Source organism: Megachile rotundata, chromosome 11, assembly GCF_050947335.1.
Source record: "Megachile rotundata isolate GNS110a chromosome 11, iyMegRotu1, whole genome shotgun sequence".
Classification (NCBI taxonomy): domain Eukaryota; kingdom Metazoa; phylum Arthropoda; class Insecta; order Hymenoptera; family Megachilidae; genus Megachile; species Megachile rotundata.
In genome coordinates this window covers 11,784,850-11,801,342 of record NC_134993.1, presented here as the reverse complement: position 1 = coordinate 11,801,342, position 16,493 = coordinate 11,784,850, and the positions used below count along the sequence as shown (strand labels likewise).

Below are 16,493 nucleotides of genomic sequence, written 5' to 3'. Positions count from 1 at the left end.
GTACCTAATTAACTAAAAAATATCCCAAAATGAAACTAGTAAAATTCTTATTTAATTTTCTTCAAAATAAAAGTAACAAATTTCCAATATTTTTAATGGAACAAAATTTGAGAACTTTCACAAAGAAAATATTAACCAAAAATGTTAACAAATTTGAACAATAGAATTCCTGTGTAAATTATCTACTATAAAATAAAGATAACAGATTCTCAAATCATCTCAATATAAAAAAGCTGAAGTATCTACACACGGTCAAAAAGAATTACAAGTACAATATAATTTATCATTAAATTATTTTCTTTTAAACAAAGATAAATTCTGAAATTTTTTCAAATTGACACAAAATTTCAATACTTACAAAGAGAATCAGAACATCTCATAATAAGAATTATTTATTCTAAAATAAATTTGATAAATTCTCAAACTTCCTCAGTTCAAAAAAAGCTTGAAGACTTACATAGTTATAGCATCTTATAAGAATTGTTAATTCTAAAACAAATTTACTAAATTCACAAATCCCTCATCTCAAAAAACTTGAAAACCTACATAAAGAGTCAAAGCATCTAAATAATAAAATACTATAATTTCTACTTAAATCATCTCCTGAAAATAAAGAAAGAATATTCTCAAATCTCCTCATCTCAAAACCCTTGAACACCTACATAGAGAATGAAAGCATCTGACAATAAGAACACTAAAATTTCTACACAAATTATCTCTCCCAAATCAAATACAAAAAATTCTCAAATCTCACCTCAAAAATCTTGAAACCCCACATAAAAAGCTTGTGATACCAAAACCACTATAATTTCAACTCAAACAATCTCCAAAAACGAATCCAAATCCTCGAATCTCCCTCACTCAAAAATCCACAAAAACACGTCAAGCCACACCATCCTGCCCCAAAATTAATACCACTCCCAAAACGAACTAAAACTAACTCCACCTCAAAAAAAATTAAAAAAAAGACCAGCTGAAATTTTCCAAAAGCCTGTCCAAGCACCAAAAATCAGACTTACCTCTCCATCTCCGTCATTACTAATTCCCCAAAACCGTCAAACTATCCCCAAACTTCCACAACGTCCCGTAAATCTCGTAAAACCACGAGAACGGCCGAAAAGTCGCCATTGTCGTCCCGGGACGGTTAGCGACCGGAAGAAGAGAAAAGACTGTCACCGCGGAGGGATTTCGAGGTTGGTTTAAGCGCGATCGGCAGAAGTGCAGCATTATCGGTCCTCGCCTTTTTTTACAGCCGGTCGCAAATAAACGAAAGCCGCCATTATCACGGCTCATTTTTCACGGACGAGGTAGCGAACCGGAAGAGGTCGCGGGACATCGGGTTTTCGCGGAAAAGCGGGCGGAAAAATCGGTTCGTAGCGATTGCTGTTACTCACAGTTGTATCCTTGCAGCAGGTTATTCTGCGACATTTCACAGCTTGGAGCCACTTTCCACGTGGACGTCTCGCGGCCTGATTCGCATCGATCGAGGGATCGTTTGGGACGGTACCAAATCGGTTCGCGCATATCGCCGCCAAACGGGCAACTTTGGAAACGACGGGACAGTCGCGTGCTGTTATATTTTATAGCCCCCCACTTCATTTTACTGACGCCACAAGATTTGACTGTCTTTTTTTAATATTTTTGTTGGAGGTGCAATAATTTTGAGGAGGTTTGTCGACGAGGTTTAATATGAAGCTCATTAATGGGTGGAATTAGAAAGAGGTTCTTTGGGAACGCTGAGTGACAGTGGCGTGCTATTCTATTTTATGGCCCCCCACTTTATTTTACTGACGCCACAAGATTTGACTATCTTTTTTTAATATTTTTGTTGGAGGTGCAATAATTTTGAGGAGGTATTTGTCGACGAGGTTTAATATGAAGCTTATTAATGGGTGGAATTAGAAAAAGGTTCTTTGGGAACGCTGAGTGACAGTGGCGTGCTATTCTATTTTATAGCCCCCCACTAATATAATTCTGACACCACAAGATTTTACTATTTTTCTTCGATACTTGTTGAAGGGTGCAATTAATTTTAGAGAAGTGCTAGTTAACAAGGTTTAATATGAAGCTCATTGATGACTGCAATTAGAAAGAGGTTCTTTGGGAACCCTGAGTGACAGTGGCGTGCTATTCTATTTTATAGCCCCCCACTAATTTAATTCTGACACCACAAGATTTTACTATCTTTCTTCGATACTTGTTGAAGGGTGCAATTAATTTTAGTGAAGTGCTAGTTAACAAAGTTTAATATGAAGCTCATTGATGACTGCAATTAGAAAAAGGTTCTTTGGGAACGCTAAGTGACAGTGGCGTATAATATAATTTTGTAGCCCCACTAATTTAATAACATTAGGTCCATCAAAAATTTTACTTTTTTCGATAGCTGCTGAAGGGTGCAATTACAAATTTTAGAGCGCTGGGTTGGTCAAGCTTTATCTTCCTATTGAGGGTTTGTTAACGGGTAGCATTAGAAAAACAAATTTTGGGAACATTAAGTGACAGTGGCGTACTATTTCATAGGCCCCCGCATTTTATTGACACCACAAGATTTTACAATCTTTTCTCGATACTTGAAGGGTGCAATTAATAATTTTAGGGAGTTCAACAAGGTTTGTTCTGAGGTTTATTAATGGATGCATTTGGAAGAACACTTTTTGGAAACGCTGAGTGACAGTGGCGTGCTGTACTATTTCGTGTTCCCCCACAAATATAATTCTGACATCAGAAATTTTTTTTATATTTTTTGAAGAGAGCAATTATTAGGTCGAGTCATAAGTAACTTCCGATGCAGCTAAATAGATTTTATTGTGTGTATGGTGAGATTATGAAGGTATAAGTCACCACGAGTTGTTGAAGTCAAATTTAACGATTACTGCGGATAAATACATTCAGCAATTGCAAAGAGTGCAAGAGAAACTCCTAGAAAAGCGCCCTGCACTCGTCAATCGCAGAAATGTCATTCTTTTACACGACGACGCGCGACCGCATCAGCAAGGGTGACTCAAGAAAAAATTCTTGAGCTTGGATGGTCTGTTTTACCACATCCACCTTACTCCTCAGATCTTGCCCCGACAGACTACCACCTTTTCTGTTCCTTACAAAACTTTTTAAATGGAAAAATCTTCAATTCTGAAGAGCAAGTCAGGCAGGCTGTTGAAAGCTTCTTCCAGTCCAAACCAACCACATTTTACAAGGAAGGAATTGATAAACTACCAGGAACATGGGAGAAGGTTATAGAAAATAGTGGTGATTATATAATAAAATAATATAATTTTGTTGTTTAATGAGAACGAAATAAATGTCTGATAAAAAAACGGAAGTTACTTATGACTCGACCTAATATAATTTTTAGAGAGCTGGGTTGGTCAAGCTTTATCTTCCTATTGAAGGTTTGTTAACGAGTTCCATTAAAAAAGCAAATTTTGGGAACGCTGGACGACAGTGGCGTGCTACACTATTTTATAGCCCCTCACTAATATAATATTAGGTTCAGCTTAAAATTTGTTTTGTTTATATTTTTTTAGTGAGTGAAATTACAAATTTTAGAGGGTTGGTTCATCAAGTTTTATTTTGAGGGTTAGCTGAGTTACATGCCCTTCTACTTTGTAGCCCCCCACTAATATAATTCTATTGAGTTCATCACAATATTTTTCTATTTTATCGACGTTGTTACAATAAGAAGTTTTAGGAAATTGATGGATCAGGAAACATTGTTTTTTTATCAAGGTTTAACAGGTAAAATAACAAATTTCGGTGATGGGTTGATAAAAAATTGTATTCTGATTTTTTGGAGGGTGGAATTAGAAATTTTTGAAGTATTGGGTTGATTAACAAGTTTTATCCTTTTATTGAGACTTTATTAGCAAATATAATTAGCAATACAAAGTTTGGAAACGTTGGGTAACGCGCCATTCAATTTTTTAGTCCTAATATTACAAAATTTTGGAGAACTATTGGTTAGTCAACAAGTTTTATTCTTTTATTGAGGGTTACAATTAGATACAATTAGAAATTGTGTAGAGAGTTGAGTTGGTCAAGTTTTATGCTTTTATGGAGGGTTCACTAGGAAATACAATTAGAAGCACAAAGTTTGGTAATGCTAGGTGGCAGTCACGTGCCCCCTAATTTTATGGTCCGCCATTAATATCCTATTGGTTTCACCACAGAATTTATCTTTTTATTGATATTTGTTAACAGGTACAATTACTAATTTAACGAATACTCTGCTACAATTACGAAATTATGAAATTTTATCATATTAGAGCTAAGAAATATATGGATGATTTTAAAGGGGAAGTCCACATATGAATATATGATGCTACATACAGGGTATATAAAAAAGGTCGAAACCCTTGAATATTTCGAAAAATATAAATTTTATCAAAAAAGTTGTAGGGTTTAAAAAGTTCTATTTACTGGCAATATCATTTTGACCTTGAAGAGTCACTGGAAGGTCACTTCAATTTTTTTAAATGGACCCTATATATTTTTGCATATTGTAGCTTACCTCGGGAGCTTTCTAAAACACTCTGACAAAGTATTTTTTGATTAAAAACTTTCTGAGTTATTAAGGTTTGAAATTTGCAACAATTTTGACAAATTACAAAATATTCATTTTTCAATAATCTTACCCTAATACTTTTATGCACAGAATAACGAGATAAATTGACTGGCGTAAAGAAAATACAGAATTGTTTAAAAAAAAAAGTAAATAAATTTTCAAACAATTTTTTTTAATGTCAGATAGAATTTTTCAACTTATAACAACACAAGGAGGCCCTACAAGATATTAAAATCATATTTATGCGTATATATTTGACATTTATTTACATGGTGCTATAGTTATGCAACGATGAAAAATCAATTTTTATATTATACTTTCTTATGTAGTAAAATAATATCAACAAATTTTTACTGAAGTTCATCGTTCACTATACCCTTCAATTTCATATGGATGATTTTCATGTATTGTTATTCCAAAGTCAGAGTCTACTAAAAATGGACTTCCAAGGCATACAAATATCGAAAAAGACTCGAAGTAAGAAAGCTTTCAGTTCGATATCCCCGTGTCCTAATTGTAAGGGGTCGCATTAATATTCGTAGAAACATCTAAATTCTATCCGATCGACGAGCCAGAGGTGGAGCCATCTTCCACCGTCGAAGTCGCCGGAATTACCCAGCCCTGTTGGCTCCTCTGTTTTCGAATTCCGGTCAGGTACGTCCACATCGCCGTTCTCCAGCTTGCTAGCGTGGTCCGCGGCATACTTGCCTGACTCAATTATTACTTGCTACTTCTTGTTACCCGCTGTTTAAGTTGCTTCGATCCTCTTCTCGCTATTCTAGTCAGTCGGGCCAGCCTTCTCTTTAGCTGCCAATAAGGGATGCTCGATATAGCTCTTTGCGAATATTCGCTATTAACCTTTGTTTCATTCGGGGCGTCAGGACTAACTGATCATAGCTATGATGTTAAAATAGAGGAAGAAGATTCAAATTTTATGTCAATTTTATATTCAGCTATCTTTGATTGTGGTTATTTATCTAGCGGTTGGTTAGGAGTGGTCAGTTGGAGTGGAACTTTCAATGGCGACGTTAAGTAGGGGAGATATGGGGCAAGGATTACAAAAGGGCGGGAAATATGAATTTTGTATTGCATGGTACAGGTCAATTACAATATTTAGCTGAAAATGACAAAGTTTCATAGTTCTACCATCGTAATAATAAATTTCAAAATTTCCTGAATCTAAAATTACAGAATTACGTCGGAAAAAAATACCTAGCCTAAAAATTACAAAGTTGCAAAGTTTCATAATTCTGTTACAATAAAGGAAATTTTCAAATATTCCCTAGACCCTAATTTTTAAATTTAATAATTCTACAATTCTGATAATAAATTTCAAAATTCCCAGATTTAAAATTCCAAAATTTTTGTCTAAGATGTTTAAAAATTCCCTAGCTTCGAACTTACAAAATATAGTAATTCTAAGATTATAATAGTAAATTACAATATTCCCTAGATTTAAAGTTCCGTCGTAGAAAATTAAAAAATTCCCTAGCCCAAAAGTTACAAAATTTAATAATTCCACCATTATAACAGTAAATTACAAAATTCCCTAGATTTCAAATTACAAAATTCCGTCAAAAAAATTGAAAAAATTCCCTAGCTTCATAATTACAAAATTTAATAATCCTTCCACTGTAATAATAAATTGCAAAATTCCCTAGATCTAAAATTCCAAAATTCTGCACTAAGAAATTAAAAAATTCCCTAGCTCCATAATTACAAAATTTAGTAAATCTTCCACCATAATAATAAATTGCAAAATTCCCTAGATCTAAAATTCCAAAATTCTGCCTTAAGAAATTAAAAAATTCTCTAACTCCATAATTACAAAATTTAATAATCCTTCCACTGTAATAATAAATTGCAAAATTCCCTAGATCTAAAATTCCAAAATTCAGTCCTAAGAAATTAAAAAATTCCCTAGCTCCATAATTAGAAAATTTAATAATCCTTCCACTGCAATAATAAATTGCAAAATTCCCTAGATCTGAAATTACAAAATTCAGTTCTAAGAAATTGAAAAATTCCCTAGCTCCATAATTACAAAATTGAATAATCCTTCCACTGTAATAATAAATTCCCTAGATCTAAAATTCCAAAATTCAGTCCTAGGAAATTGAAAAATTCCCCAGATCTAAAATTCCAAAATTCTGCCTTAAGAAATTAAAAAATTCCCTAGCTCCATAATTACAAAATTTAATAAACCTTCCACCGTAATAATAAATTGCAAAATTCCCCAGATCTAATATTCCAAAATTCAGACCTAAGTAATTGAAAAATTCCCTAGCTCCATAACTATAAAATTTAATAATTCTTCTACTGTAATAATAAATTGCAAAATTCCCTAGATCTAAAATTACAAAATTCAGTGGTAAGAAATTGATAAATTCCCTAGCTTCATAATTACAAAATTTAATAATCCTTCCACTGTAATAATAAATTCCCTAGATCTAAAATTCCAAAATTCAGTCCTATAAAAATTGAAAAATTCCCCAGATCTAAAATTCCAAAATTCTGCTTTAAGAAATTAAAAAATTCCCTAGCTCCATAATTACAAAATTTAATAATCCTTCCACTGTAATAATAAATTGCAAAATTCCCTAGATCTAAAATTACAAAATTCAGTCCTAAGAAATTGAAAAATTTCCTAGCTCCATAATTACAAAATTTAATAATCCTTCCACTGTAATAATAAATTCCCCAGATCTAAAATTCCAAAATTCTGCCCTAAGAAATTAAAAAATTCCCTAGCTCCCTAATTAGAAAATTTAATAAACCTTCCACCGTAATAAAAAATTGCAAAATTCCCCAGATCTAAAATTACAAAATTCAGTCCTAAGAAATTGAAAAATTTCCTAGCATCATAATTACAAAATTGAATAATCCTTCCACTGTAATAATAAATTCCCTAGATCTAAAATTCCAAAATTCTGCCTTAAGAAATTGAAAAATTTCCTAGCTCCATAATTACAAAATTCGGTTCTGTGAAATTGAAAAATTTCCTAGCACCATAATTACAAAATTTAATAATCCTTCCATCGTAATAATAAATTGCAAAATTCCCTAGATCTAAAATTCCAAAATTCCGTCAAAAAAAAAATTGAAAAAATTCCTCCAAAATTTTTAAACTTAAAAATCTCCAAACCCTCACCCTTACTTTCCAATGCACCAAATTCCCCACATCTCTCTAAATTTTTTATCGCCAAAGAAACATCGGATTCGATTCGTCCAGCGAGTCTTTAACTTTTGCACCGACTTGAATAACAGACGAGACGTTCGATGAAATGTTTCCCCGAAGTTCGCGGGAATCTGCACGGAGTGGATTCGCGGGGCGAAAAAGGTGGCGACAATTTGATTTTGTAAGCTAGATAAAGAAAGCTTTCTTCCTCGTTATTGGTTACCAGAGAGTTCGGGCCACCCCCCACTCCTCCGGCGTTGTACACCGAGGGAAAAGAATTTCGCTGAAACGAGCCGATGCTTTCGGTGCAAGCAACCTTTATACACAATGAACGACGCCTAATCGAATTCTTCGACGAGAAAGGAAAAAAGTCATCCCCCTTTGCCGTGAAAATGCGTGACGTTAAGTGATGGAAGAGTTCGACCGTGATTAAACGTAATTTATTATATTTCTTACACGTTGCAATTTCCAGTCGTTTTTTTGTCGGGGAAACTTTACGCTGCGCTAAAAGGTTTTTTATGGGGACGGGACTTTTTGGGGATTTATTTATCGTATTTTATTCGGGGTAATAAAGTATTGCGTGACTTGTATTTGTTTGATTCAGTCGAGGATTTTTTACAATTCATTTTTTGTTAGTTCTTAATTCTTGTAGCGTTTTGAAATATTTCAGTTGTGAGATTTTGCAGTTTTTGATTTTTATTATATTCGGTAATGAAATACTGTATTATTAAATGGTAATGATGTTCAATATTGAGGTGTGATATTAAATAATTATATTCAATATTTGAGCATGATATTAAATAATAATTCGATACAATATTTAAGCTTGAAATTAGTAAATAATAATTATATACAATGTTTGTCTATGAGATTATTAAGTAATAAATGCATAAAATATTTAACTATTAAATTATTAACGAAACGTTGCATTAAATATATCCTGTAATCAGTGCACTTGATTATCAAATATAAAGTGAATATATTATTTTATTTTAAATTTTATGAAATTTAATTTAATTTTAAATTTTAGATTTAGTAAAAATGCAACTTTCACTCTAATTAGTTGTTCATTAAAAATTATTTGGTATTAGTAATTGTTATTTTTAAAATACTGGTACTAGATACTAGTACTGGATACAAGTACTAGAGACTAATACTAGATACTAATACTTGATAGTAATACAATATACTAATACTAGATTCTAATATTTGATACTAATACCTGATACTAATACTTGATACTAATACCTGATACTAATACTTGACACTAATACTCAATACTAATACTTGATACTAATGCTAGATACTAATACTGCATACTAATGATAGATACTAAAACTTGATAGTAATACGATATACTAGCACTAAATACTAATACTAGATACTAAAACTAGATACTAATACTTGATACTAATACTTGATACTAATACTTGATACTAATATTTGATACTAATATTTGATACTAATGCTAGATACTAATGCTAGATACTACTGCTAGATACTAATACTGCATACTAATGATAGATACTAAAACTTGATAGTAATACAATATACTAGCACTAAATACTAATACTAAATACTAAAACTAGATATTAATACTTGATAGTAATAGAATATACTAGCACTAAATACTAATACTAGATACTAAAACTAGATACTAATACTTGATACTAATACTTGATACTAATAGTTGATACTAATGCTAGATACTACTGCTAGATACTAATACTGCATACTAATGATAGATACCAAAACTTGATAGTAATACAATATACTAGCACTAAATACTAATACTAGATACTAAAACTAGATACTAATACTTGATAGTAATAGAATATACTAGCACTAAATACTAATACTAGATATTAATACCAGATACTAATTCTAGATAGTAATAGAATATACTAGCACTAAATACTAATATTAGATATTAATACTAGATACTAATGCTAGATACTAAATACTAAATACTAAATACTAAATACTAAATACTAAATACTAAATACTAAATACTAAATACTAAATACTAAATACTAAATACTAAATACTAAATACTAAATACTAAATACTAAATACTAAATACTAAATACTAAATACAGAATACTAAATACTGAATACTAAATACAGAATACCAAATACTGAATACTGAATCATGAATAATGATTACTAAATACTGAATGACTAATACTGAATGATGAGTACTGAGTACTGAGCATTGAATACTGAATACTGAATACTGAATACTGAATACTGCATACTGCATACTGAATACTGAATACTGAATACTGAGTACTGAACATTGAATACTGGATGATGAATACTGAGTACTGAATACTGAATAGTGAATAATGAATACAGAATAGTGAATAATGAATACAGAATACTAAATAATGAATATTGAATACTGAATACTGAATAATGAATAATGATTACTAAATACTGAATGACTAATACTGAATGATGAGTACTGAGTACTGAGCATTGAATACTGAATACTGAATGATGAGTACTGAGTACTGAGCATTGAATACTGAATAATGAATAATGAATACCGAATACTGCATACTGCATACTGAATACTGAATACTGAATACTGAGTACTGAACATTGAATACTGGATGATGAATACTGAGTACTGAACATTGAATACTGAATACTGAATAATGAATAATGAATAATGAATACTGAATACTGAATACTGCATACTGAATACTGAATAATGAATAATGAATAATGAATACTGAATACTGCATACTGAATACTGAATAATGAATAATGAATACTAAATGCTGAATGATTAATACTGAATACTGAACCATGAATACTGAATACTGAATACTGAGTACTGAACATTGTACACCGAATACTAAGTACTGAACACTGACTACTATATACTGAATACAAAATACTAAATAGTAAAGCTCATAAACTTCCACCTGGAATAGTTACTAGCTAAAAATTAGTATTAATACTTATTAATACTAAGTACCGAATACCGTATACTAATACTAAACCTCATGCACTCTCACTCTAAAACTCTATCGCTCTAGTATCTAAAAATCACTATTAATATCTATTAATACTAAATACTTATTATTAATTACAACCCTCACCGCCATAAACCACCCCCAAAATAAATCACCTCAAAAACCTCAAATCCGTCCACAAACAATTCTAAATAAATTATAAAAAAAAATCCCCAAGCTGTAACGGTATGAAACTACAAAAGATAACAAAGATAAAAGTTGTATTTTGCAGATACGAGAAGGAGAATCCAGGTATCGGTTACAAGGATAACATAACGATTATAGTAATTAACTTACTGTCTCGTTTCGCTAGGTCAATCAAAGAGCAATATTTAAAAACGATTCCGATCGGCGAATCACTTGGCTCCGTTTAAAGTGATTTCGTTCAATTGATATTCCTTGCGTTGCGTTTTTGTAACGATGCTTGTTTTTAGTGGAAACACGAATCGTGCTGCGCTGCAGGAATGCTTTGATAGAATTGGCCATGATTCCAATCACGAACGATTTTCAACCAATACTAACTGCTATCTCGTTCAACAGTAGATCGTTGCAGTTTTCCCATAGCTCCCCCTTTATTTTCCTCCGTCCTTTTATTAACGATTTCTTGGACATCTCGGGCTGTGTGCGCTTTTTACAAATTGTCAGCTCTGTTCCGTGCTGGAGAGAAGTCCAGCGAAATTGAGATGTTCACGCGGTAACTAGAGTACCTGTTGGGGGTGAAATACCCTAGAATTTCTTGGTATTGAAATTATATGTGCGGATGCTATATTTGTAAGAAGAAAATATAGGAATTAAATTTACCCTAGAATCAATTCCTATGTTACTCTTTAATACTAGATTCAATCCCTAGATTAATTCCCTAGATTTAATAGGAGTTGGTTAATTGGTATTTGGAGGGTTGGGAAATTGAGGATTTGAACTTTCGGAAAATTGGGAGATTTCTAAATTTCGAAATTCCTAGGATCCAAAGTTACTAAATTCTGAAATTTCGAAATTCCCAAGTTACTAGATTCTGAAATCCCTAGATACCCAAGTTACTAGATTCTGAAATCCCTAGATTCCTAAGTTAATAGATTCAGAAATCTGTAGATTCCCAAGTTACTAGATTCTGAAATCCCTAGATTTTCAAGTTACTAGATTCTAAATTCCCTAGATTCCTAAGGTAATAGATTCAGAAATCTGTAGACTCCCAAGTTACTAGATTCCGAAATCCTTAGATTCCCAAGCTACTAGATTCCAAATTCCCTAGATTCCCAAGTTAATAGATTCAGAAATCTTTAGACTCCCAAGTTACTAGATTCTGAAATCCCTAGATTTCCAAGTTACTAGATTCTAAAATTCCTAGATTCCCATATTACTAATTTTCCAAGTTCCTAAATTACCATGTTACTAGCTTCTGAAATTCCTAAATTCCGAAGTTACTGGCTTCAAATTCCCTAGATTCCCAAGTTACTAGCTTCTGAAATTCCTGAATTCAGAAGCTACTAGGTTCTAAAATCCCCAGATTCTCAAGTTGCTGCATTCTAAAATTCTCTAAATTCCCAAATTGGTAGATTCTAAAATTCCTAGATTCCCATATTACTAATTTTCCAAGTTCCTAAATTACCATGTTACTAGCTTCTGAAATTCCTAAATTCCGAAGTTACTGGCTTCAAATTCCCTAGATTCCCAAGTTACTAGCTTCTGAAATTCCTGAATTCTGATGTTACTAGCTTTAATATCCCTAGATTCCCAAATTACTGGCTTCTGAAATTCCTGAATTCTTAAGCTACCAGATTCCAAAATCCCTACATTCCCAAGTTGCTGCATTTTAAAATTCCCTAGATTCCCCAGTTGGTAGATTCTAAAATCCCTAGGTTCCCAAGTTACTAAGTCTCCAAGTTCCTAGATTTCCTAATTCTTAGATTTCTAAATTTCTATATTCCCAAGTTTCTAGATTTCCAAATTTCTAAATTTCCAAGTTAGTAGGTTTCCAAATTTCTGAATTTTCAATTTACTAGATTTCCAAATTTCAACATTCCCAAGTTCCTAATGTCAAAACTTACTAGATTCTCAAATTACTAAAGTCTAAAGTTACTAGATTTCTAAATTTCTAGATTACAAAATTCCCTAGATTCCCAAGTTGGTAGATTCTAAAATCCCTAGATTCCCAATTTACTAAGTCTCCAAGTTCCTAGATTTCTAAATTTCTATATTCTCAAGTTCCTAGATTTCCAAATTTATAGATTTACAAGTTACTAGGTTTCCAAATTTCTGGATTCCCAAGTTCCTAGATTTCCAAATTTCAACATTCCCAAATTCCTAATGTCAAAACTTACTAGATTCTCAAATTACTAAAGTCTAAAGTTACTAGATTTCTAAATTTCTAGATTACCAAATCCCTAGATTCCCAAGTCCCCAAATCCTCAAATTAACAAATTTCCAAATCCTCAAATCTCAAATTCCTCAATTCCCTAACTCCAAAATTCCTAAATTACTAATTTCCCAAATTTTCAAATTCTAATTTCTCAAATTTTGAAATTCGAAAACTCTAAATCCCAAAACCCAAATTTCCAAAATCCAAATTCCCAAATCCCCTAATATCAACCCCCAACCAACCAACTTCCAACCCCAAATTTCAACACCCCTCGTTCCAAACCACCACACATTAAACCTCCCCATATCAAAACCCCCAAAAACTTCCCTCTCACACCCCTTCCTTTCTCAACCCCAATTAACTCACCCTCGTTAATTTCCCCCTTTCCCAACCCCCGCCCACTCCACACATTACCCATTTACCCATTTCCCAAACAAAGTACCCGAAAAATCAATTACCCCATCAGTCATCGTTTGCTGTCCATCACTTCCTTACAGAGAACAAAAGACAGAAACGGTCGAAAGGGTTGAAAGAAAAGGTCCCTCGCGTCGCTGCCAGTCGATCGACCCAAAAACAAAGCCGTAACTCGATAGAGACATCTTGGCGACACCCCGGAAACTCGCGGTGACAGCCGCACGCCGGAAGCAGCGGCGATTCCCCGTCGTTTCCGTTCGTCATCCGTATCGAGGGCCGGCAGAGATACCGGGTGTCTCTTCGCCGAACCAACTGTCCAACTGTCCATTTTCGTGCTCCATCTTGAATAATATCTACGTCGGATACCGTCGGAGCACGTCTCACGAGTCTTGACAAATACCACCGCACCCCCGTACCTTTCGAGTTTACCTTGGAGGAACGTGCCGCACATATTTCGATCGGAACGCGGAAGGGAATCGTCCCTGCACCCGGACCAGAGGCCCGACCAATACATTCCCCCTAGACGATAGAAAATTATTTGACCCCCTTGGCCGCATACCGATTTCGTCCGACGAAATACGATGCGATGACGGGATGGCATGGAATGGGACGGAAAAAGAGGACGGGGATTATCGCAATTCCTGGGATGGACTCGAGGGATGCATGATGACGTTCCTGTCCAGTTTTTAATATTTGGGGGGAGTTTTAATGTGGTGTGCTAGTTTTTGGAGGGGGGGTTGTAGAGGAGAGTGGAAGGAATGGAAAGACAAACAAAATGGAGGGTTAAAATATGTCCAAATGAGGATAATAGTAATTTCTGTATAAGTCGAAAAATTCGCAGGTTTTCACTATAAGGAAAATTTCATTATTGGGAGATTCCACTGTTATATTATTCTAGTGACTTTTTTAGATTTTTAATATTCGAGTTTTCCACAGTTAGGATGATTAAAAATTTCAGTGCAGTTTTTAATATTTTTAGGGAGGGTTTTTAATATGGTGGCTTGTGCTAGTTTTTGGAGTGGAGGTTGCAGAGGAGACTGGGAGGAATGGAAAGACAAACAAAATGGAGGGTCAAAATATGTCCAAATGAGGTTAATAGTAATTTCTATATAAGACGAAAAATTCGCAGGTTTTCACTATAAGAAAAATTTTATTATTATGAGATTCAAATTCTAGTGACTTTTTTAGATTTTTAATATTCTAGTTTTCCACAATTAGGAAGATTGGAAATTTCAAACTTGCAAAATTCTATTATACCAAAATTGCAAAATTATAAAAACTTAAATTACACACCTGAAGGTTAAAAAATCTTATAATTCCAAAATTCCTATATCCATCTCAAAATCCCTATATTCCCAAATCCCTATATCCATCTCAAAATCCCTATATCCCCAAATCCCTATATCCATCTCAAAATCTCTTTCTCCATCTCAAAATCCCTATATCCATCTCAAAATCCCTATATCCCCAAATCCCTATATCTCAAAATCCCTATATCCCAAAATCCCTATATCTCAAAATCCCTATATCCCTAAATCTGTATATCCCAAAATCCCTATAGCCCAAAATCCTAATATTCCAAAATCCCTATGTTCCAAAATTCTAAAATTCCAAAGTTCCAATATTCCACATTCTAAATCTCAAATTTCAACATATCAAAATTTTAGAATTCTAAAATCCAAAAGCCCCAAGTCCCTATACCCCAAAATTCCAGTTCTCTGTTACAAAATTTCAGAATCCTAAAATTCCAAATTTCGAAATTTCAAATACCTAAATTTCAAAATTTCATATTTTAAAATTTTCATATTTTAAAATTTTCAAATTCCAAAATTCCCTAAATCCCAAAATTTATAATTCCAATCTCCCCAATCCCAAAACCTCCAATTCTAAAATATCCAATCCTAAATTTTGCAATCCCAAACTCACCAATTCCAAAATCCCCCCATTCCAAAATCCCCTATCTCAAAATTCCCTATCACAATCTCCCCCATCCCCAAACTCCCCAATTCCAAAATCCACCATCCCAAAATCCCCCATCCCAAAATCCCCAATCCCAAAATCCCCCATCCCAAAATTCCCTATCACTAAATTCCCCATCTCCAAAATCCCTTATTCCAAAATCCCCTATCTCAAAATCCTCCACCCCAATATCCCCCATTACAAAATCCCCCATCCCAAAATCCCCCATCCCAAAATCCCCCATCCCAAAATCCCCCATCCCAAAATCCCCCATTCCAAAATCCCCCATCCCAAAATCCCCTATCACTAAATTCCCCATCCCCAAAATCCCCTATCTCAAAATCCTCCACCCCAATATCCCCCATCCCAAAATTCTCTATCACTAAATTCCCCTATCTCAAAATCCTCCACCCCAATATCCCCCATCCCAAAATCCCCAATCCCAAAATCCCCCATCCCAAAATTCCCCATCCCAAAATCCCCCACCCCAATATCCCCCATCCCAAAATCCCCCACACATTACTCTCCAAACCCCATCCCAAAACAATAATCCCTCAAACGCGAAGATCTAAATTTCAAATCCCCAGTACATCCTCCTCAAATCAAAACGTTCTTACATCTCAAGGATTAGACATCTCGAACGCTTCATGAAAATCCGTACCAAGCATTTGGTCTGTAAAGGGGTATCGCAGCAGAGTGTTTTCGCGATAGCCTGGACTTTATAAAATGATATCTCGAGGCGGGTAAAATTTCTGCTTAAACGGGCCGCGCCAGGCTACGAGAACACTAATTATTTCGCAATCTCAGCACTCACCTCATTTCGCAGATAGTGTTGCATTAAGAAAATTAATTTTTTACAGACGCGCCTGAAGGGGAACGCGGGCACAATTCAGCGTTCTTGGAAAATTGATTCGAGACGCTACACGGTCGGCGGGCAAGCAATCGGATACAAACTGGAGATTATACCATTAACGAAATTAATAAATGAAAATGAAATCA

General features: G+C 33.8%; 1 protein-coding gene and 1 long non-coding RNA gene across 3 annotated transcripts in view; one reads left to right on the top strand and one right to left on the bottom strand.

Annotated features, from left to right (window-relative positions):
• Positions 1-1,529, bottom strand: part of LOC100876672 (uncharacterized) — a 20,030-nt gene extending 18,501 nt beyond the window's left edge. Inside the window, exon 1 of one of the 2 annotated variants that reach the window (XM_076536979.1) lies at positions 1,395-1,529. In XM_076536979.1, coding sequence (XP_076393094.1) covers positions 1,395-1,524 — 130 coding nt within the window. In that variant the 5' untranslated portion in view covers positions 1,525-1,529. Of the gene's footprint in view, positions 1-1,019; positions 1,171-1,394 lie in introns of those variants that run through there. The other variant, XM_076536980.1, reaches the window with a different exon arrangement.
• Positions 1,254-16,493, top strand: LOC143265359 (uncharacterized). The gene is made up of 3 exons (XR_013039831.1): positions 1,254-1,369; positions 7,966-8,174; positions 16,355-16,493. It is a non-coding gene; the product is annotated as an uncharacterized LOC143265359 (long non-coding RNA).